The sequence below is a fragment of the Camelus ferus genome, chromosome 13 (genome assembly GCF_009834535.1).
Source record: "Camelus ferus isolate YT-003-E chromosome 13, BCGSAC_Cfer_1.0, whole genome shotgun sequence".
NCBI classification, from domain to species: Eukaryota; Metazoa; Chordata; class Mammalia; order Artiodactyla; family Camelidae; genus Camelus; species Camelus ferus.
This window is the reverse complement of record NC_045708.1, coordinates 58,895,304-58,919,287: the sequence shown is the minus strand read 5'-3', so window position 1 is coordinate 58,919,287 and position 23,984 is coordinate 58,895,304. Positions and strand designations below refer to the sequence as shown.

General features: G+C 35.7%; 1 protein-coding gene across 1 annotated transcript in view; it reads left to right on the top strand.

Annotated features, from left to right (window-relative positions):
• ADGRL4 (adhesion G protein-coupled receptor L4) overlaps positions 1-23,984 on the top strand; it is a 110,623-nt gene that overhangs the window by 62,129 nt on the left and 24,510 nt on the right. Inside the window, 11 exon segments of the mRNA XM_006178514.3 lie at positions 3,440-3,589; positions 4,082-4,152; positions 4,962-5,015; positions 5,017-5,142; positions 5,247-5,430; positions 6,849-6,965; positions 10,566-10,771; positions 15,834-16,007; positions 17,221-17,424; positions 20,201-20,421; positions 20,551-20,617. Coding sequence (XP_006178576.3) covers positions 3,440-3,589; positions 4,082-4,152; positions 4,962-5,015; positions 5,017-5,142; positions 5,247-5,430; positions 6,849-6,965; positions 10,566-10,771; positions 15,834-16,007; positions 17,221-17,424; positions 20,201-20,421; positions 20,551-20,617 — 1,574 coding nt within the window.

Genomic DNA, 23,984 nt, shown 5'->3' with positions numbered 1-23,984 from the left:
TATTTTTCTTCCCCTTGAAATCAGGATAAGACAGAACTTCAGACGCCCCATTCCCGAGAGACCTTATTCTAGATTCTCATTTCACAAGTGGGGAAACTGAGGCATCCAAGAGTAAAGTGACTCTCCCCTAAAGCAAATGAGTAGAACCCAAGAGCTTCTTCTCAATTTCTGTGTGTGCTTGAGAGCAGTATTTACTACCTGTAACTTTTTATGTCCTGTTGCCTTAGGTACTCTGATAAGTACCTATTTTTTTCCTGGCTTTGAATAATATTAACATGCAATTTTGTCTTGCCAGTTACTTCCAGTAATTGAACATTTTATCTTTTCTTTGCAGTCTGTGAGTTAAACAACATTAGAAAATTCAGTTATTGATGAAAATTATAAAAATCAAAACAATCATGTGATCATGTTTTGAAAGAAGATTATGATAAAACACCGCTGGGTTGGCTCATTTTAGACATGAAAAACAAGCATAACCTGATTAATGAAAAAGTAGCAAATGAATTTTTTGATGTGCAAAACAAGCGAATGCGTGTTATTATGCACCTGCATTTAGCAAAATCAGGTTCTTAGTATTAAGCGGAGTGTTAGGTTGGTAGTGGAAAAAGCGGATCAGTTATTAAATATAGTACATCAAGTCTAGCCTGACTGAAATAATTACAAAGCAGCAATTTAGCTTTCATTGAGATGGGGGAGGGGGTTCCTTTTCTCTGTACAACTCTGGGGAGCATCAGAACATGGCAATGTAATGAGACACTCATTATCCATCTGTTTTCTCCAGACCTACATACTCACAGGGTTCCTCACAGTGTGAGTAGAATCAGGGGACCTGATTTCCAGTTCCAGTATCAAGTACCAGGGATATCTTAGTCACCACGCCAAACACCTTTAAGTACACTTCCTTTAAGTTCTTTCCTATGGAAAAGAACTCTTTTGAATTAAAAGGTTTTTTTTTTTTATAGTATTACCCAAGGTCACAAAGCTAATGAGTATTAGAGGCATGATTTGAATTAAGGTCCCTGCAGGGCATTTACCCATAGGAAGAAGGATTCATACTGGTCTTTTTAGACCCAGTTAGGCCCAGCAAGTGATTGCAAGAGATGTTAGGGTGGATCTTGATGTAAACTGGTAGCCACATTCATTTTGGCCAAGCCAGTTTCATCCCATTTGGATATGGGACACTCTTTCAATATTTTATGAATCTCTTTATACTACTAGGTAGCAAAGGGCATCGAGTGATGTGCTGAGGGTAGTGGAAGCTCTTTGACACCCTGACGTAGCCAGTTGTGGGGGGGTCACACACACCACTACTAGTTAAACACAGTAAGCTATACTAAAGGGGCCCAGAGTGAGAGGAATGTCAAATTCAGCGCACCTCACTTCGACATTTTGGTAACAAGTTAAAGGAACAAAAATATAAACAAGAAAATTATAAACAATTTAGAAAACATTACTTTGATGGGATGATTAAGGTTTGAAAATCATTTCTTTGGTAGGACGATGAGTATTTGGAGGCAGGATGTAAAAATTTATGGAATCCTAACCTTGAATGCCAGTTTCCCAGGGTATGCCCTCATTATTTCACAGATCAACATTTGTCACTTGGTGACAAGTTCAGAGGCTGAAGTACCCTAGTGGGTCCAAGGCTGACATGCTGGGAAAGCAAACAGCTGAGTGGGTGCTGGGGGGGTTGCTTAAACTAGGGCAGAGACCCAAAATAAGCACCACAGGGTGTGGAAGATGCACAGGGGAAAGCCGTAAGAGTCAGGTATGAGCACCACGACTGTGTTCACCTGTGTTCAAAGTGCAGGAGGGAGGATGAAAATTGAGTTTGTCGAACCAAGATTTGTATGATGCTCAGAGACTGGGTTAGAGACAAAGTCCGGAAGAAACATGACACCCTCAAATGAGTTTGAAATTGTGAGAAACCAACACTTCATTTCCAGTTAGCCATAGAAGGCATCTAAAAACATGAGATGTGGGTTAGGAGAACATACAGTCAGCCCACTGCCACTCCCTCCTTTAATTCTGTTCTTTTTTTTTTTTTTTTTTTTTTTTTTTTGAGTGGCAGTTTCTGAGCATATACATACATAAAATAGGAGGACAAGCGTGAGGGCGTAGAGGCAGCATTTGTTCCTGTAGAAGTAAGGTATTGGATTGGGTAGTACAGATCATGAATAAATAGATTTGGCAGAAGAACAAGGGGTGTTGGACCTCTTTTTCAGGCCTGTTAATTTCTTCTTCTATCCAGTACCATCACCTTCTTAGTTAATGGAAATTTCTCCAAGAAATGGCAAAACGCTTACTGTCAGTTCCAGTTTCTGGCCCTATGGGTTTTAATGGTTTGTGTGTGTGTGTGTGTGTGTGTGTGCCCTTATTGCATTTGTACAATGAGAAATTAGGATCAGCTACATTTCAGATAACTATCTCAAAGACATTTTAATTGGACTTTGATTACTCCTCCTTTTTTATGGCAAATGGTATTGTACCACTCTGTTAGTTTTTAAAAAATCAAATTATGTATGTAAGATTACAGGTTTGTTCATTAATCTAACATAAATTAGCTGGAAGATGTCAGAGCAAGATGTTAGAGTGAGGCCAGGAGCACAAAAATCTTTGCATCGGTTGAAGGTAATGATCTGGACTCTTCATTTCCTTGGAATCATTCCCTTCTGGAACTCTGCCTACTGGCAGAGCATTTATACTTTATTTGTAACTTTAAGACATGTTTCACTGTACTATATAAAATTTTAAATTAAAAGTATAAATTATATAGTTTATGACCTACCACATTTATTGTAGCTTTGATATATAGCTACTGAAAATCTGAGACTTAATCCTGTACACTTTGTTACTTTATCTACGATGGCTGTGTATTAAGAATCATAGTAAAATATAACCTGAACAAAAGCAATAACTTGTGGTAAAATTTTAAGGGAGTTGAATCACACGTTCTGCTACATCTTAAATTTTAGTTTAACTTACATGGAAAAGTGAGGCTTTGGAAAGAAAATGGGCCACTCTTTTTTGCCCTCTAGGTTACTCTAAACTGAGTTGTTACAATCAATTTTGATGTAATACTAGGAGACAAAGAATTCCAAATGTATTTTGTAAATTGGATTCTTACTAAATTAGGAAAAAATATTACATCATCAATGATAGAAATTACTCTAATGACTTTGTCGATGAATCAGGCTCTTCAGAAAACAACTCAAGAGTTGGCCTGTTGTTAACATTTTTAGGATACTGTCAACGTGGATTGGCCAAATCAAAGTTAAAAATATATCTGCACCTAAGTTTGCTCTGTCATCTTCCTAATGATGAGATTTTCCTTGCTTTCTTTTAAAATTTGCCATGAAATCAAATCTCTATGTAATACTGTTATCAACAGGGTAATATAAGCACTAAATTAAAAATTTACTTTTTCACCTATTTCCAGATATAGACGAGTGCAGTGAGTCAGCAGCCTGTGGTGATCATGCCGTGTGTGAAAATGTGGATGGTGGGTATAACTGCTCCTGCAAAGAAGGTTATCAGACATCCACAGGAAACTCCCAGTTCACACCTAATGATGGCGCTTACTGCCAAGGTAAATTATATTGTTAAATTTTATGTTTGATGAAACTTTATGTATTATAAAATATGTACTATCTAGTGAAATATCAAAGAGCTACACCTTCCAAGAAATGTACCAGGAGCCTTTATCATCTATAAAATGAAGTAAGAAAAGATATTGTTTTATTTAATGGAAGCTGTAGACCACATGCACATGTTTTATGTAATTAACATGCCCTATTCTTTAGGGTAGCTACAAATTTTCTAGATTCCATAAAATACCGTGCATTTTAATGAAGAAAATTAAGTGAATTTTTATTATGACTAAAGTTTTAGGGTAATGAATAATGAAAACAATTTTAAGTAAATGAATTTTCATAAAAAAAATGAAAATGAAATTCAAGTGTTAAGAATGTTTTCAAGTGTTTAAGTAAGTGAGCAGAATTATTGGAATCAATATAATTATCTTAGGAAAGCTATTTTTAGAAACCTACCATATAATGTGTTTTTTTTTTTTTTCCTGCAGAAATTGTGAATGCAGACTGCCACTTAGATAATGCCTGTATTGCTGAGAATATTGGTAAAACTTTAGCAAAAGTGAGTAAAGAAGTTGAATTAAAAATCTGTTCTCTTTTGACACTTTGGTTTCCATTAAAATCTCTAATGGCACGTTTTAAAAAGAGCAACAAGCAGTGGATCTTCATATAGAGTTGAAACTATGTTCGTTTAGAGATCTAAGTATTTTGTTTCAGTCAGAGACAGGATTAATTGGAAAATCCCCAAAGTACTGAAGAAGACTTTTACATATTTAACTTATGTTACTTTTTTACTGTTCAATATACTGAAAGTTAGTTTCAACATGCAAAGAACATTGATGAATAAAGTAGTAAAAACATACTTTGACCCCAAGCCGTTCCCACATTCTAAGAAGACATAGTTGAATGCAACTAGATTTTGTACCTCAAAGTAAATACTATTTCAAGGAGTAAATAAGTAGAACATTCATAAAATTATTGTCCTGTGATTGAAAGTGTGAGTCTCAATATGACTCATTAACAATCCACTAAAGCAAATTTCCATTTTATCATGTAAAGAATTTTCTCTGGTTGATTAAAATCTAGTTCAAATTAAGTTGTAATTTATTATAACTTTTAAAAGCTCATTTTAAAAATGATCCATTCAAACATGCTATTTACTCCCTGAAGTAACTTGTATACTTTTTAGGTCATTGGCTAATCTTCAGGTTTCAGTGTTTCATATTATAGTTTAGGTTTAGTCTGATAACTTACTAATGTATAGGACAAAAAGAAAAACTCAGAATATATTTAGTATACAAGTGTTTATTCTTGAAAAGATCCAGTGGTACTTTAAACTGGTTTCCTTTTTCTGAACTCATTTTTGTTCAGATCAGACACATCAAAGAACCCATGGCTTTGCTACAAGAGGTCTATAGAAATTCCTGTGAAAGATCTTTCACCAGTGGATATAATTACGTATATAGAAGTATTAGCTGAATCATCCTCATTACTGGGTTACACGAACAGCACTAATGCAGCCAAGGACATCCTTTCTAATTCAACTCTTACTGTAAGTATGCTGAGTTTTAACTCAATTATAATTAAGCTTTAAATTTTTCTTTACATCTGTGATTAAAGTAAGATTAAGAGATATACTTATTTTTTTTTCAACAGGAGTTTGTAAAAACTGTGAATAATTTTGTTCAAAAGGATACATTTATAGTTTGGGACAAGTTATCTATGAATCATAGAAGAACTCAACTTACAAAACTGATCCATGCTGCTGAACAAGCTGCCTTAAGGATCTCTCAGAACTTCCAAAAGAACACTCAGTTTGATACGAATTCAAGTGACGTAGGTAAGAAGTCAAGGTCAATGTCAAAGCAACAGTGTTTTCCAAACAAGCTCTTCTCAGAAGGGAAGGAAACTATTTCAAATACTGTTAATTAAATTGGCTGGTTTTTTTTTTTTAATCAATGCAGAAATGAATGGTAATGCATTTCACAAGGGTGGTATAAATAAAAAGGATGACTTCATACAATTTGCCTCTTTCCGGTACCCTCTACCTTTTCCTATTTCTCAACTGTTTAGCATTTAAATGCTCAGAGATTACTCCCTTGTCATCTCATGACTTGGTAGGATCTGCCTGGACTAATGATAGTCCAGACAGATTTCCTAGATATAGGATGTTAATTTTTAAGTTAAATTTTTATTGAAGCACACACATACAGAAAAGTGCACTATCAAAAGAGTATAACTTGACGAATTTTCACGAAGTGAACACGCTTGTACAATCAGGACCTCAGAAGCCCCCTCCTGCCTCCTGCCAGCCACGCCCTGCACCCTAAAGGTAATGCCATCCTGACTTCTAACACTGCAGCGTGAGCACCAGTTTTAGCGTCTCTGCAGTGGTCTGCAGAGAGACCACTATTTTACGTACTCATTTCCTGCCTTTCTAATGTTGGACCTTGAAGATTTTTTTTTACTTTTACCTTTGAGATCATTTGGGCATATATCTTCGTCCTGGAAGTGGTATATCTAAATTTCTCCTTAGGACTCCTTTACCTTTAGATAATATAAAGAAATTAACATAGTCAATTAGAATGTTTCTTGCTGTATGAAATCTCATACTTAAAACATTAAGAATCTAGATCAGACTGAGGAGGAAGTTTCTTGAGGAAACAAGGTACACTTTCAGAAATAATCATTGCACACACCTGTATTGTATTTTCTGGATGTCACCCTGCTATGCAGCAGTAGATATACAAAAATCATTATCTCTTCAAGATTCACCACTTACTCAAAATTAAGGTAGAAAGCATTGTGACCAACACATAGGAGCCTAAATTTCGATGACGTTCCTGAATGACAAAGGTGAAAATACATGAGGTAAGGAAATTATCACTCAAGAATTTAATTCAATCGCTCTGTATATAATAAATTATATTGTACATAACATCCTCTCATTAGATTGTAGTTGCTTGTCTGCCTTGATAATTATGATTTAAAGCTTCTTTGTATACATACATGTTTTCTTTTATTTAATTCAATAAATATAGAATTAAACCATGAATGCTATAGTGAAATCAAAAAAAAAAAATCTTGAATAAGATTTTTAAATACAAATTATAATGTCCAGACATGTTTAGCATATGTTCATTCTACCTGCTGTAATTAAGAAGTTGAAATAGAATGATAGGTGAAATTGTCTCTAACTCAATAAATACCCTGAGGAAACTAATTGCGGAGAATTTGATTTTCGTGGTTCTGTTTCAGCTCTCAAAGCTTTCTATTTTGATTCCTATCACATGAAACATACTCATCCCCATATGAACGTGGACGGAGATTACATAAAGATATTTCCAAAGAGAAAAGCTGCATATGATTCAAATGGTAGGACTTTGACAATCTTATATATAGTATTTTGACATTTTCCAGTAAATACTTATCATACATTTGATTGCATCATATGTACATAGAACATGTGTGGTTTTCTATAGAAAAAATGTTTTATGTTTGTGTACAGAATTTCCATATTTGTACTTGAGATTTTCATTATGATTTAAATACCTGGGGAGAATTTTAGCTGATGATATTAAGATCCTCTTGTTTCACCTCCAACTCTGTAACTGTCGAATATTGTTAAGATCCCAGTGGAAAAACACAAAGCAACTGTATTTCATTCCTCACCTTGCAGCGGTACATAGATGCTGTAATTTTCAAGGAGTTCTTTTAATATCTCCTCTCCAGTAATCCTTCATAGTCCTCACTGTGAGACTGAATTTGTGCTTGTATGAGGAAGGTGAATAGTGATAGTGTTCAAAAAGATAGAAAATTATGTTTAGGCTTGGATTTCTCGTCCACTTGTCATTTTCTTAGTCTTTGTACAGTAAACTCAACTAATCTACCGGCAGGCTTTCTTGAGAAATGGGATTCAGGAATGCTAGTACTCACAGGTAACGTTATGATTATCTAGCCTAATTTCCTCATTTCTTTGGTACTGAAACTAAGGAGCAAGAAGTCAACAAATGGTACAGGACTAAGACTTAAAGGGGAGGAATTAACAAAGAAATCAGCCCCGAACAGCTTTTCCTTGTCACCTAAACACAGGCAAAGGAGCAGCTGCTATTTTAATTTATCCCTTTATCTGCTCTCTTAGTTCAATGCACTTAGGAAAAAAAAAAACTCTGCTAATAATACAATTGTTGTTCCCATACAGGTCAAAATATATGACTTAAGGAAAATGTGAATTATAATATTTTCCCAAAGCATGAGTAAGTGGTCATACAAATGAATGAAAACTATATATAACAACACACATATGTCTCTTACAGACATCATTTTATAAAACAGATGTAGTCTTTATTGTTAAAAAGCATGTTGACGCTTATTCTCAGACCATCTTTTAAAAAACTTTTTACGGTGCTACTGTAGGAATTTTTTCTAATCCGTTGATATTATCCTCTCCATTCTTTCTTGCCATTTTTTATTCAAAAGTAGGAAACAGATGGCCATAAAAAGCAAAAATAACTAAGCCATACTGCCATTGAACCCATGGTTCTTACCCTATTACATCATATTCTAATTAACCAAGCGCACATATAATATTTAGGAGCAAATCCAAAGAATGTGTTAAACTGTTGTATTTTCAAAGACAATCTTGAGTAGTGTTTAGAAGTTGAGAATAAAGACATTGAAAATACTTATCATAGTGACAGATGATGAAATTGTCATGAAATTAATATCTCAAAGAGATCCTGTCTGAGTGTATGGTAGTTTTGTTTCATTTCATAATCATGCAGGCAAACTCTGTACATTTGAAAGGGACAGTAATATCAGCTCTCAGGAAAGCAGAGGGAGAAAATTTGTTTTCCTCAAGGTTGAATCTTAAAGGGCAAAGCTAAGAAACTGATCGAAAACCACTTAATGATGTCTACGTGTGATTATTCACTTATTGGCAAAACCTATTAATAAAAACATACATTAGTTAAAAGCAGCATAGAGGCATTAGTAGGAAAATAAAGGAGGCACAGATGGGTTTTTAATCTTTTTATAGTCCCTGTCATTAGGGAATGAAACCCTAGTTTACTGAAAGTAGGTACAGATTTGATACGAGAGCTAAATGAAATTTCAGGCCTGAAATTAGTGAGAAATCATGGGAATTAAAAGAGGCTTCCCCAAAAAAGATGATAATGGACAAATATTTGAAACAGTATTCATAAAGATATTAAAAGGGGGTTTTGAACCTTTCTATGTGACATGAATCTCCTTTTACCAAATGTCAAAAATTGATGTTAAATAAATATTTTCCTTTAGAAGGGGTAGGAGTGATGAATAGATTTTTAAAATCCATTTTATCTTTTTGGTGCTTCATTTGATTTTGGACAGTTCCCCACTATTACCCCCTGAAAAGTGGCTGTTGCACGAACTGGTTCATCGACTGGACTAGGTCAAGTTCACTCAAGAGGTTTCCAGGTTCTGCTTCAGGCCCTGGTCTGTTACAGCAAATGCTGGGCTGGTTGTCACCTCCGGGAATTAACAGAATTCACTAGCCCAGCCATGTTATACTAACATTATTTCTTTGATGTAAGCTTTCTGGGTTGAAAGTTTAGGAAAATATTCAATGTGCCTGAATTTCAGCAAGGCTCTTAGCAGTGTCTTGTGGGGCTTTTTTAGATTAAGGTAGAGAACATGAATGGTGATGTACTTCTGCAACTTCCAGCTCACATAATCATATCCAAAGAATACTATTTATTAGTGTGATATTGTGATGTGAAGGGTTGCAGCTTTGTATCACAGTCCCTTGCTTTTGATGATTGTCAACATTTGTATTGAAGATTTTGATTCATTTATGCTTTTCAAATTGCTGTAGTCACAAATTTGAAGGAACAACTGAATATGATAGAGTTCTTCCTAAGTTCTCCAAGTCTCTAAAGCAAACACGTTTCTGTTAATAAGTATGATGATAATCATATTAAGATAGCACCTTAAAGTTTACAGAAGACTATGTACTATTTCATTTGGTCTCCACCTTATCCTAGTAAAGAGCTAGGTTATGTTAAAGGTAAGAAAGCTCAAGTCTATGCAGGGACACCCAAGTAGGAGCAATGACTAAAACCACAACTTTCAATTCCAAGAGTAAATTCCAAATATAAATTCCTCAATTTACTGTCCATGATTCTCTACGGCAGACAGAGAAGGAATAAGACCTAAGTGGCAACAGGAATTTTAAAAAATAATTGTTTTCCATGTTGAGTTGTTCACACACTTGATATCAGTGATAATGAGTTGTTACAAAAACCAAGGCAGTTTGAGGTCCATTAATACAGGCTTAGTGTCCAGGTGAAGGGGAAAATGGTCACATGATAATCCAGACTGATCAGGGAAGATTTCCACCTTGGAGTTATGTGCCAACATGCTGTGTTTGGGGAGTGTCAGGCGTGTGAACAAATGGCTGCCTTAAAAGGCTGTAAATTTCCTACCGAGTTCACGTAACTGTATGTCATCGATTTAAATAGCAGACATTTCATTGGGCATGAGTTTAAACTCAGTGGCATCTCACAACTCTTTCAATTCTAAACTTAATGCTGTAAATCTGTTTTATTTCCCCCCAATATCTTTCTAATTCATATATTTGCACAGCTAAGTAGTAAGTCAAAATCTTATTTTTGAAGTGAATACACTTTGCACCTTGGTTCTTAGTCAGTACTTGGATGTAAATTTATCTAGGACTACTTTTATCCTAAATACAGTTTGTGCCAAGAAGATGTTAGTCCACGATCAGTTTTAGAATCACAGGGGTCAGAGAATAGGCTTACCGTGGTTTGACAGTGTAAGCGTAAGTATATTATGACCCACATTTCAGTGTCTGCGGATTTGTATGACTCCCTTAGAGTAAAAATTTTGTCTGGTCAATTTTTATGTTTATTTTAAAAGCTTAAATACATTTTTGTTTTATAAGAATTTCACTGAATACACTTATTTAATTGATAGGCAATGTTGCGGTTGCATTTTTATATTATAAGAGCATTGGCTCTCTGTTTTCATCATCGGACAACTTCTTATTGGAACCTCAGAGTCCTGAGAAAGCCGAAGAAGAAGGAAGAGTCATCTCTTCAGTAATATCAGTCTCAATTAACTCGAACCCACCCACATTGTATGAACTTGAAAAAATAACATTTACATTAAGTCACATAAAGGTAAGTTGCGTTTCTGGTGACTGTTGGTTATGGCTATGAAACATTCAAAGAAATGAACATTTTTTTGTGACTTCACTTTAATGGCATGTGAGTTCTTGAGTTTAAGAACAGATTCAAAATTAAAATAAAAGAAGAGTAAAGTGGTTTAAACTAATTTTTCAATAAAATAATTTTGTACTTCCAGTGACCTTCAAACTTTCTAATAAGCCAAAGGATGTCACCTATTTGATTCCCTGAAATTAAGCTGTATTTTAGTTTTATTTTTAAGTATATTGCTCATTTTTGGAAGATGTTCATACCTTTAAGGAAGAAGTAATTAAAAAGTATCAAAGAGATAAATGTTACCTATGTAATGACGGAGACGTTTGGTTAATAATTGTCATTTAAAATAATATTTGCAGAGATTTGGGATGCTGATTAAAATAAAATCATAGAGAAATTTACAATATTTCATAAAGAAATCATCTGAGACTATTTTACTCTTAATGTTAGTCTAAATCTTTTTTTAAAACCGTGTATAATAAAACTGTATGATTAAAAAAAACATGATTAGAAATAACCAAGTATTGGGGGTTTTTATAGACCTAAAAATGAGTGGGGAAAGTTTAAATTATATTGTTTGCTGCATTTTTACATTTGATAGTTTCTTGGGCTTTCAATCAAATTTCAGTCCTAGTACATGATGCAAAGTGCCTCAGAAGCTCCGTTTAGAGAACCCTGGAGCTGGGTAATTGTATGTGCATGTTTATGGGGAGCAGAGGACTAAAAGAACATACAGTCAGCCCTCTGTAGCCGCAGGTTCTGCATCCGTGAACGCAACCTGACACAGATCGAAAATATTGGAGGGAAAAAAAATGCCAAAAAGTTCCAAAACTCAAAACTCGAATTTGCTGCAGGCCCTTTACTTAGCATTAACATTGTATTAAGTTGTTATAAGCAATCTAGAGATGGTGTAAAGTATACAGGAGGATGTGCGTAGGTTATATGCAAATACTACTCCATTTTACGTAAGAGACTTAAGCATCTGTGGATTTTGGAATGAGCAGGGATCCTGGATCCAACCCCTTGTGGATACCGAGGGGCCACTCTGTATGCTTACGCACGGTCCAAATGTGTCGCTGTAAAGAAAGGCATCTGAAGTAGAGAGAAACTAAATGCATAGAAAATGCACATAAATAGTAGTTCAGACCTAAGCATTGGTAGGCATTCTGCTGAGGGGGAAAGAAAGTGTGAACTGTTTTAAGAACTGGACCCTAAATTTAGATATTTTCAGATGCTAAATGCAAATGTCCTTTTGACACTAGAAAACAAACGCTGTTCTTTCACATGGTCTCATGGTTTTTCTGCAGTTTTTATTAGCTGAACGTTTTGGCAGCTGAAGAGATGCCAAAGGCAGCCCACTTGGTCAGTCTCTGACACAACAACAAAACAAAACACACACACAGCCTTCTCCTTGGTTAATAGAAAGCTTGATTGTCCTTAATCTTCTCTGTTCAAATCCTTTTCCCATTCAAAGTAATGACCACTCTGAAATTTCACCGCTTTTCTCTAACACACCTTCCTTCTCTAAGAATAAAATTTGATCCCATTTTTTTTCTCTAGGAAAATAGAAGCTGTCTCATTTATCACACCTTCAGTTTCCTGATCCCCTGACAATTTATTTGCAGTTTTACCAACTAGTATATACTGTTTCATTACCTCAGAATAATATTAATCATAGCTTTTATAATAATATTGATAATGATAATAATGATAGCAACCAGGACTTGAATAATGCTTATATGGGACCAGACTTTGTTCTAAATTATTTACTTTTAAAAAATTCACTTAATTCTCACAATAGCCCCATGAGGTATGTACTGTTATCTCCATTTTACAGATAAGGATAGTGAGACTCTCTGAGGAATCAAATTACCCAAAACCCAGTAACTCCTCTAATTTTAAGAGTCTAAAAAATAGGAATTATCTGTTGACTTCCATCTGCAGAAAATTTGGATTTAGTTTTCCTATACATCTCTTTCCCTGGGAGACACACCCTCCCGCTCCCCCAGCAATCTATTCTCCCGTGTTTCATCAAGTTTCTGATTAAATCAATTTTCAGTGTGTAATTCACACCTGAATCAGCAAGCCGAACCATTCTCCTGCTGTTAGTAAATTCCTCAAATTTATTTGTTTAGATTTCTGTTTATCCATTACTAATTTGTCCCCAAACTTTCTGACAGTACTATAAATCTCCTCAGCAAACATTTAAATACATAAGATTATCAGATGATTTCTACAGACATCCTTTTTTGGCTTCTGTGAACTTGATCCTGTCTGGATGGTCTGCTCTTTGCCTGCTGTACAGCTATCAGCCTGGACATTCCTGCCACCTCATCCTGGACATGCAACTCATCTCTCTCCTGTGTCAGCTTCAACATTTCCTTGAGCTACTGTTTTCTTCTTTCGTGGCTTATCCCTGTGTTTTGGTGGCATATTCTCCACTGGCTCTTGAGAAAAGATGCCCAGAAAGTCAACTTTTTGAACTCTCACATTATCTTGTGAGATAAGTATCTATATTTCTATCTTATCCTTACTAGATAAATTCCATGGGTATAGAGTTATAAATTGAGAATAATTATTTCTTCAGAATTTTCTAGACCTTGCTCATTGTTTTCTAGCTTCCAAGGTTTACCTGGAGAAGTTGAACACAAATTGATATTTTCCTTAGAATCTGCATTCTTTTGCATGTGATCTGTCTCTTTCTGTCTAGAACTTTTGAGATCTTACCTTTGTTCTCAAGATTCTAATCTAAGATGAACGTTGGTGTGGATCTTTCTTCATTAACTGTGCTAGGCATAATCTGAGTCTCTTCAGTATGAAAATGTACGGCCTTCAGTTTCAGGGAATTTTTTAAATATAACTTGTGTGTTAATTTCTTCCGCTCTAGTGTCTCTGGTCTCTTCTGTTGCTCCTGCTATTTAAATATTAGACTTCTCAGCTGAAACTCTGAGGTTTTTTTCTTTTTAAATTTTCTTCTCCATTTTTAATTTCTTTTCTAACATTTTTTTATTTCTACTTTATACTTAATTATAATTGAAAACTCTTATTTTTTAAACTCTGCCTTTGTTTTATGGGTGCAGTATCTCTCTGCGGTATCATTTGCATTTAAAAAAACAAAGAAAAAACTCTTTTCTGCTCCCAACATTGTGTTGCTCCTGATTTTTTTCTCTGTTTGGCTTGTTGGCCTTTATTCTTTGTCTTTCATGTTAGAGTGTGTGCCCCGGAGGTCTGGTGGTTCCTGGTAGGTATTCATACCTAATAAGGAGGCATTTGAAAGACGTGCATATTCAAGTGGCTTGTGGCAATGGTGTGCTTCCTTAGAGAGTTACGTCAGGCTGGTTTCTGACCGTTGCATTGGAAGATCCACCACCTAAAAGTCACTTTTCTGGGGCCTTTCAGTTTCCCAGAAACCTTTTAACCTCATGCCTGTAGACAGAGCTTGGATTAGGAGAATGAAGAGAATGTGGTAGGTGATACTGAGAGCTCCGCATGTAGACAGACCCTCACTTAACCCTCTGTTTTTTGCATGACACACTCTCAAGTGACTCAAGTTCCCCATTTCTAGAGTCCCTCTGGCTCCTCTAGTTTATGTGGGGTTTTTGTTTTTGTTTTTTTTTTAACACGTGTGGGATTGGGCATTTTCTTGGCTGTTTAGGGGGAACTAGATGTAGAGTTTCCATTTTCTTCACATAGCTTGACCTATTTGAAAAATTTCTTGACATCTCTCCAATTTTAGCTTAACCACTGTCTTCCCAGACTCACTCCAGTCAGATTCTCCAGAGCGCCAACTGTTGATCCAAGTGCTGGGATTTGTATACATGCCGTTAAAGCAACTGCCTGATTTAAAACCATCTGGGTTTCTATTATCCCTGAGGGAAGATGCTTTATCTTTTCAACTGAGGACCTCTGGCTCCAAGCACAGTGCCTGTCTCATATTTGATACTCCACTAATATTTTCTTTAATGAGTAGTTGTCTGAAGATTTGGGTTTGATTCTGTGTTACTCCACTCGCCAGTGGTTATGCTTGAGTATATTTTTAGATATCTCGTGATCTCTTAACACTCAACACAATACGTACCTCATAGGGCTCTTTTCAGGGTCAAATTAAATGAAATAGGTGAGAAAGGACCTAGTTAACTACAAATTGTTATAAAATTGTGAATAGTTTTTATTTCTACAAGAAACAAGTATAATGTGCACCATACTTTATGAATAAATCATTATGAAAACTTACAGTGCATTAGGCATTGTTATGATTAGTTAATATAAATATATGACTAGGAGGACTCTGCTGTTACTGAACACCCATCCTGTGGTCTACACGATCAGCCCCGTGCTGCCTGCTCTTATCCTCACTCCTCTTTACCTCACCCCTTGCTTGAACTACACTGGTTTCTCAATGTTTCTGGAAGATCCCCATTGAATCTCACTTAAGAGAGTTTCCATTTTCCATTCCAACTGTCTGGAACACTCTGTTCCCAATTCTCCGGGGCTCACTTTCTCACTTCATCAAAGTATTTACTTTAACGTCATCTAGAAAAAGCCTCCTCAGATTACTTTTATTCTCCTTTCCCAAGTTTATCTTTTTTGTTTAATAATTTCTTGTCTCTTCAATAGAATGTAAGGTCAACAGTGCAAACAGTTTCTCTGTTTTGTTCAGTGTTATATTTTTAGCAACTGGATCAATGACTAATGTCTAGTGTATACTCCATAAACAAACATTTATTGAAGATAATATGATATGTCATGCACCATTCTAAATGACATGCATGATCTCAGCTGATAACAATTCTCACAAGTCTGTGATGCAGGGTTGATAAGCTATAGCACCATCGCAGTATAATTTCAGTTCTTTCACACAACAGCAAAATTCATTTATTAGCATTGATTTTATGCTTCACTTTTTAGGCAGAGCTTTAATTATATTGATATGCAAAAATGGTATTTTAAATATAACAAAAATGATACCATATGGATAACTTCTTATCTTTCTTCCATCAGTAAAATGTCTCTTTTTCAGACCACAGAGAAGCATAGGAGTCAGTGTGCGTTTTGGAACTACTTGCCTGACACCATGAACGGCAGCTGGTCCTCCGAGGGCTGTGAGCTGACATATTCGAATGAGACCCACACCTCGTGCCGCTGTAATCACCTGACACATTTTGCAATTTTGATGTCTGCTAGTTCTTCCATTGTAAGGCAGTTTTCCACTTCATATTTATAAATCTGTCTGTGTTTTGTATGTCATTCATAAGAATAATTAATTTTTATGTTTCCTTTGGGTATAAATAGTATATTTAATTAATTGATAAAACCCCAACAGTATCTTTTTTTAGTCTGTTTTTCTACCTAACTTCTATGACATATCTAGTCTGGATTTTTGGTTATTTTTAGTGTAAGACTTAGCTAGTCTATAATTTCTAGTAGATTGTGTGCTAAATATCTATCCATTGACTCTTAGATTTTAATGCTGCTTTTAATGACCATTTATACATTTTAATGTATCATGGACTTAAAGGGTTTTTGCTTTTGTATCAAAATTCTTTAGAATATTTGATACCTAGCCAATAAGTATTAGCACATTTATAATTAATGTCATCTTTTAATAATACAAGATTTTTAAACGTGAAAAATCTCTTTAACGTAAATAGCTTCATAATATGTATTTTACATCAGTAACATCTTGCTTTTACATTATATAACTTTTTTACTTTATATCTCTGCATCATAATCTTGATTAGATTACAGGTTTATTTCCATACAGGCTTAGACTCCATCAAATATATAAAGTAGTCAAATAAATCTGCTTCACCACAATGTCAGTGATAAAGGTGCTATTTTTTTTTCTGAATGTTAAGTAAACAAAGATGCTTCTATTCTGTATATAAAACCATTTAGTTAAAATGCAACCAACCTTTCTCATTTCAAGTCTCTCATCTAGACTGTTTTGTTATTCTATGTATGCAGCATTTCTATATATGCAGCATTTCTGATACCTTTGCTTAATGTGTTTAAATGAATTGCTGCATAGAAATAAGACTTGTTCTTACCCCCGATAGATCTGTTTTAATTAACCACGTTCACATTACAATAATGAATTTCCTTTCTAATATCAAAACTGTTGATGATAACGTTGTTAAACCATATACTAATATATACTATGGCTAGAAAAGAATCACTAATTACAGAACTGTTAAAGTGCTGTATGATTGATATCAGATTTCTCTGAATATTGAGCATTTTCAAAAGCACAAAATTTTTCTCATCTAAATGCACATTTGTATTTTTACATTTTATGAACATTTTGATTAATGTTTCACCAAAAAAGGAAGTTCATTATATGTTATAGTTCCTTTGACAAGCTACTAAGTTATTCTGTTAACAGCTGTATTATTATTTTCCCTTAGGGTATTAAAGATTATAATATTCTTACAAGGATCACTCAACTAGGAATAATTATTTCACTGATTTGCCTCGCCATGTGCATTTTCACCTTCTGGTTCTTCAGTGAAATTCAAAGCACCAGGACAACAATCCACAAAAATCTCTGCTGTAGCCTGTTCCTTGCTGAACTTGTTTTTCTCATCGGAATCAATACAAACACTAATAAGGTATGTAGATCTCCCTTACTCTCTATTTTTATTCTCTAAATTTTACTGTCCTAAATATATATGTCATAGAAACCTGAATTATTAAAGGCTTATATGGGGCAAACACACAATATACTTTGTTCTTAAGCCTTTTCTCAGTTTGATAATGCTACCATATCTAAGCCACTTGCTTATCGATTCCCTGAGCTACGATGTCCTTCATAATGATGAACTATGAAAGCCTGGCAGAAAACTAAAGAAATAACCTGTTTTGTTTTGTTTTGTTTGAACATGGGCATTAAACAAAAACAGAGGGAAGAGAGAGAATTGGAAGTAAAATTTATCTTAACACAACAGCCAGAGTTCATTGATTGAAATTTGCACTTTTCTAACCACTAGTCACTGCACTTTTCTAACCATTTTCCACCAGTATTGATCTAGAGCCTTACTGAATAAATAGTTCCCATATCGTGCTGGTCTGGGTCTTCCTAGAAGCAGACGCTAAAGCGGGATAAAACATGCAATAGATTTATTAGGCAAAATGTCTGTGAGAGAAAATAGGAAGGAGAGTTTTGGAGAGCCATCAGAGCAAGACGCAGAGCTGACCGTGAGTGAAGGGAAGGAAGGAGAAAGGACGAGTGCGGGAGACTGTGCGCAGCAGTGCAGTCCTAGGCAAAGCGCAGCGTGGTTGGCCAGGAGCCCTTTGAGAAGACCCAGAGCCACAGGCAACAGAAACAGGCTCACAGACAGAGCAAACAAACTTATGGTTACCAGGGGAGGGGAATGGAGGTGGGAAGGGACAAATGGGGAGTTCAGGATTTATAGAGACTAACTACTATACAAAAAATAGGTAAACAGCAGGGTCCCACTGTATAGCACAGGGAACTATATTCAATATCTTGCAATAACTTATAATGAAAAAGAATATGAAAAGGAATACAGTATGTGTATGTATGACTGAAACATTATACTCCACACCAGAAACTGACACAGCATTATAAACTGACTACACTTCAATTAAAAAACAAAGCAAAACAAACAGGAAACCAGGAGTGTCTTAGTGATCTCGCAGCGCTCAGGCAATGGCTGGCAGCAGCGCTGGAGAAACAGGAACACATCACTGGCTTTCCTAGCGCAGCAGCTGCAGCTCCCCCTGCAGGCGGAGATGGAGAACGCATCCTCGTGGCAGGCAAAACATCCTGTCCTCTCCATTAAATTGCCTCTTACTAGAAATCCTTCAAGTATTGAAACTAACCATCAGCTATCAAGGTTTTCTTCTCAAGCAGATGCCATAAAGCACTTACTGTAAATGGTATACACTAGACTGTAAACTTCATATCTGGTTTATTTTTATTTTTTTTGATTTGTTTTGCAGTGGTATTCATACCATCTTTCAATTTTATGTACTTCCCACTACCCTCCATCAGCGCCTAATTCCTTCAGCCTTATTCCACCATCATCCTCACCACAAAACTATTCCTTAGAGTGTTTATTTTCAATTCTGTTACCTATCAAATTCTTCCCATTTTGAAGCCATATTTCAAATCTCACTTCCTCACTAAAGTGGTCCCCAAATTTTAATCATTATTCCCAACCTCATATAATGTTCTCCAATGTATTTTAGTATGTAATCTCATTATGTTGGATTATACTATGTTTTGTTAAATGCAATAGGTATGTAAGTATTATTATGTTACCTCACCAGTAATAGATTGTGTTAGTTCTATGAATGCAGAAGTATGTAACTACTTGTTTTCTGTTGTTTCTCTTTTTTTTAATTGTAGTGTAGTTGATTTACAATGTTGTGTTCATTTCTGGCATACAGCGTAGTGATTCATTTTTTATATATATATTCATTTTATATATATATGTAATTCCTTTTTCATTATAGGCTATTACAAGGTATTTAATATAGTTCTCTGTGCTATACAGTTGGACCTTGTTTATCTGTTTTATGTATAGTAGTTAGCATCTGCAGATCCCAAGCTCCCAACTTATCTCTCCCTACCCCCTTTCCCCTCTGGTAACCAGAAGTTTGTTTTCTATGTCTGTGAGTCTGTCTCTGTTTTGTAAAAAACTTTATTTGAGTCATTTTTTTTAGAATCCACATATAAGTGACATCCTATGGTATTTTTCTTTCTCTTTCTAGCTTACTTCACTTAGTCTGATGATCTCCAGGTGCTAACTACAGTTCTAGGTGTGAAGTCAATACTAATAAATAACATTTAACTGCAGTCCATCTCGAATTTACCTGATAATCATATCACTTAAAATGACTCTAAAATGGATATTTTGGTAAAATACATCATCATTTGTCTGTTTTGTAAATTCAGTGTTTTCACTTAATCGAGCTATTTATTATTTTTTTAGGCATAATATTAACAATAAGTTTCATTCTTTTTGCGTGAATAAAATAAAGAAGAGTGAAAGAATGTCCAAAACAGTAATCAATTCAAATTACTAACAGGCACTAAAATATCGTGGCTTACATGTGACTAATCCACACTTTATTACATAATATAAATGTATAAAAAGTATAAACCTCTGGACAAGAACAGAAACTAGTTCTATCACAGAACTAATGTGAACACAGATGAACGTTTCACATCGATGAAGCACAGTTATTTTAAATCAGATTCAAGAGGTACATCTTAAAAGACTGACCCTTGACAAGGCTAGTTTAATGGGATCAAGCATTATATAAAATGGTATAATTGGTGGAGAACGTCAGTATTTTATGTTACGATAATGTTAAAGCAAACATTGCTTACGGCTTCTTTCTTTCTTTCATTTCCAGCTCTTCTGTTCAGTCATAGCCGGGCTGCTGCACTACTTCTTTTTAGCTGCCTTTGCGTGGATGTGCATCGAAGGCATCCACCTCTATCTCATTGTCGTAGGAGTCATCTACAACAAAGGGTTTTTGCACAAGAATTTCTATATCTTTGGCTATCTCAGCCCAGCTGTGGTAGTTGGATTTTCAGCATCATTAGGATACAGATATTACGGCACCACCAAAGTGTAAGTTAAGACAATCTCATAAAAATTAGAAATGCAATTTTGAATATGCTTTGTGCATCATCGACAATTTTGCTTTGTTGAAGTACATAGTACATATTTATAGATTTTTACCTCTTATTTACTTTTCAGATGTTGGCTTAGCACAGAAAACAACTTTATTTGGAGTTTTATAGGACCAGCCTGTCTAATCATTCTTGTACGTATATTTAAAATTGCGGTGAGAATTCAAAAATGTTATGATTTCAGGGTGCTTAAAACTCTCAGCCATCAGTCATTTACTTGGAGGGGAAAAATAATTTTGAACATTTTACAGTATATCATGTATTAACATTTTATATACATTGCATCACTTTTGAGAAAAAACATACATATTTTGAATTCAAAACTATTACAATTCATTTGCCCCTCTTGGGAGGATATATTTTTGCATTACATGTAGGAAAAGCATCTCTCACGTCTCAGTAGTGTCTCTTCATACTCCAGTCCTGAGAGTGTGCCAACCAGCTAATAATCTGGCATTTCAGATGTTTACGTTATTTAATCTTTTATCGATGATCAGGGATCTTTGAAGATTAGACTGTCATCTTTCTAGTTTTATCATCCTTATGTACCCTGTCATCATGAAAGTGATTTTAAACTAAATTGCGACATCAGAGACCAGAACCCACTATTTCCCATGAGCAGACAAGTTATACATTGATAGCCCTATTTCAGCTGGGAAGAGGGCCTTTTAATTCTTATTGGAAGTAGTTTCAAACCTACAAATTTGGCAGGTGTTATGTGTTCTGTTCTAAATAAAGACATTTTTATATGTCTCCAGAGCATTTCTAAGTGCTGTAAGTTTTCAAAGCCATTCTGAATATAATAGTCTGTCAATGAATCTGGGAGGTCTGACAAGATTCTACAATAGAATGAATTGTCAGTGGAGGAGTTGTGACAATATTTTGGACAACTTTGCCCCATATGTTTTGATCGTAAGCTAGCTATCTTTTTGCTTTTTTTTTTTCTCTTACGTTTCCCCCATGCATTTTTTATGGCTGTGAGGAAGATGCTAAATGGAGAAAGACTTGTAATGCAAAGGAGAGAATTTTTATCAAGGTTTATATTTTTAATGGTGTGGGTGAAATAAAGTGCATTTAGAGGCTATATTCCCTAATCATCACAGAAAATTGTTTATAACTCTCACAAGGAATCTAGTAATAAAAAAAGAAACTCTTGGCAAGGTTTTAGCTAAAACAGTTTCAATGTTAGTTTATTTATAATTCCTAAAACTTCAGCTCCCATGAGAATCCAGACTGAGTGGTGGCCCATTCATATATTTTCATGTGTTGCCCTGATATGAGTATTCTGTGTGATGGCACTGCCTTCACATTCTGATTTTACTGATTCCCTCTCTACAGAGCGGGCCATCTCTGATACTGTTTTGTACAAGTGAAAGATCAGTGGATCAGTGGTTCTTACAGTTTAGATGAAAGTTGTAGGCTAGGAATATCCCGAAAACAAGAAAAACAGGAGCATTTCTCTAAAGTAACAAATGGAAACTGTTCCCTGAAAACATTTTTTTTACTGTTGCTTCTATATGAGGAAAGATAATTTTGAATTATCTTATAGTAAGGTCAATAGATTTCAGATGGGCTTATCTAAAAAATGAGTCCCATGACCTTTCCTAGAAATAAACAATGTCCTAGTCTGGAATTAACGAACCAATATATTTTTCATACCGTTTCAGTATGAGAATCATTCCACTTAACTAGAGGGTCAGGCTACTTAAGAAATGGATAAGGCTCCTTGATTTGACTCTAAAGCTGAATGCTGTTTATCTTTTTCTGTATTTTTAAAAACTGCAGAAATTCTCTGAATAACTATTGAATGGAAGTGAATTCCTTTGCTGTGGTTATCTCTGGTGTTCTGTGCCAATGCTGGCTGTTATTATTATTATTACTACTACTGTTATTATTCAGCTGTATGACACAACTTTAAGTAAAACTTTTCCTGTTGTCCCAGAATAGTATCGAGTTCAAAGGTAAAATAAAAGAAATACTGAGCACCAGACATTTGAAAAAGAGCCACCAACAGTTTGTGCCTGACACTCCCCGTGGGTCTTACAAAGAGACAGTAGGACCAGCAGTAACTCAGTAAGAGGACTAGGGATGGGGGCGCTGAGAGGTTAGTGGCTCAGAGTGAGGAGTCCGTGGCCTTTGAGGGAGTGCATTGTTCTCTATGAAAAGCTTTTCTTTATCCTGCCAGTGAGAAAGAAACGTCAGTGCGCCCCCATTTCCCTGAAGACGAGCTGTGGAGGAGTACTCCAAAGGGTTTGTAGAGAATGGAACCAGAAACAGTAAGAGTGAAAAACTCTCATTCTGATCCCAGACTGAATGCCAGTGTGGCTGTGGGATTATCATGTCTCCTTGATGTACAAGAGCAGAGTGGGAGCAGGTTTTTATGACAGCTTGACATGATCCCTGACTTTGGGTCAAATATGAACATAGAGACTAGACTTGCTTTTGGTTAGAGTTTCCTGCAGGCTGCATTTCCTGACAGCATGCAGGTGAAAGGATTACTATGGAATGTGCCTAGGAATAAAATAATGGGGGGCAAGGGGATACACAAAGGCTTTAGCTATCCTATAAGAACAGAAAAGTGAGAGAAGTGGAAAATAGTTGTGGGGCTGCCCGGAAAGTTGTCAGGTCAAGTGAAGTTATACATAACAAGAGAATGGGTCGAACAGAGGTGATGCTGAACGGTGGCATGGCTAGCCTTCTCTGGAAAATAGAAGGGGCCACGATGGAAGTGAAATACTATAAACACTAAGAAAATCACATATACCACCAAAGTGGAGGCCGTCACATAAGCTAAGATTACCAGCAGTAATAAGAACCAGACTAAACCAAAGTGATGTCCTGAGCTCTCTCCATCCACGAGGTGATCAGACCCTTGTAGCCCCCAGCAGCAGAGAAGCTGAGCTTTGTCAATGGAGGAACATATCCTACAACCACCCTTACAGTCAACTACATAGATTCACTGAATTGAAAATCATCATCCTATGTTTGGGGATATTCTGGGAGGTAAAGGTGCCAAGCCACATCCTTAAGTTCACCATGTTAACTGGGCGGTCTGGGCATGATGGGAGAACAAAGGGTATGTAAGAGTCATCCCCTGCCCACTGTCGTATCAATAAGGAGAAAGCAAGACAAAACAAATGGCAAAGAACATCATATAATAATATAAGTGATGCCAGTGAGCTGTAGGAGAGACCAACATGAGCTCAGAGTCATCGCTGTGATGAGGTCTCATTTGGAGGTGGGGAGAGGGGAAGAAGCAGAGTCGGCTCTACATGCATCGGATTCTTAGTGTGAGTTTGCCCTGTAAGCTTGCCGGGGGCCATTTGAAGAAACACAATGGGCACAGACAAAATAGTCGCCATTGAAAATAAGGCAATACCGGAAATCACAAAATTATCATCATCTGTCTGTTACTCAGAAAATTCAGGAATCATCCTTTCATAGATTCATCACTCACTGGTCGAGATGCCATTAACTATTTATCAAATTTTTAATTCCATT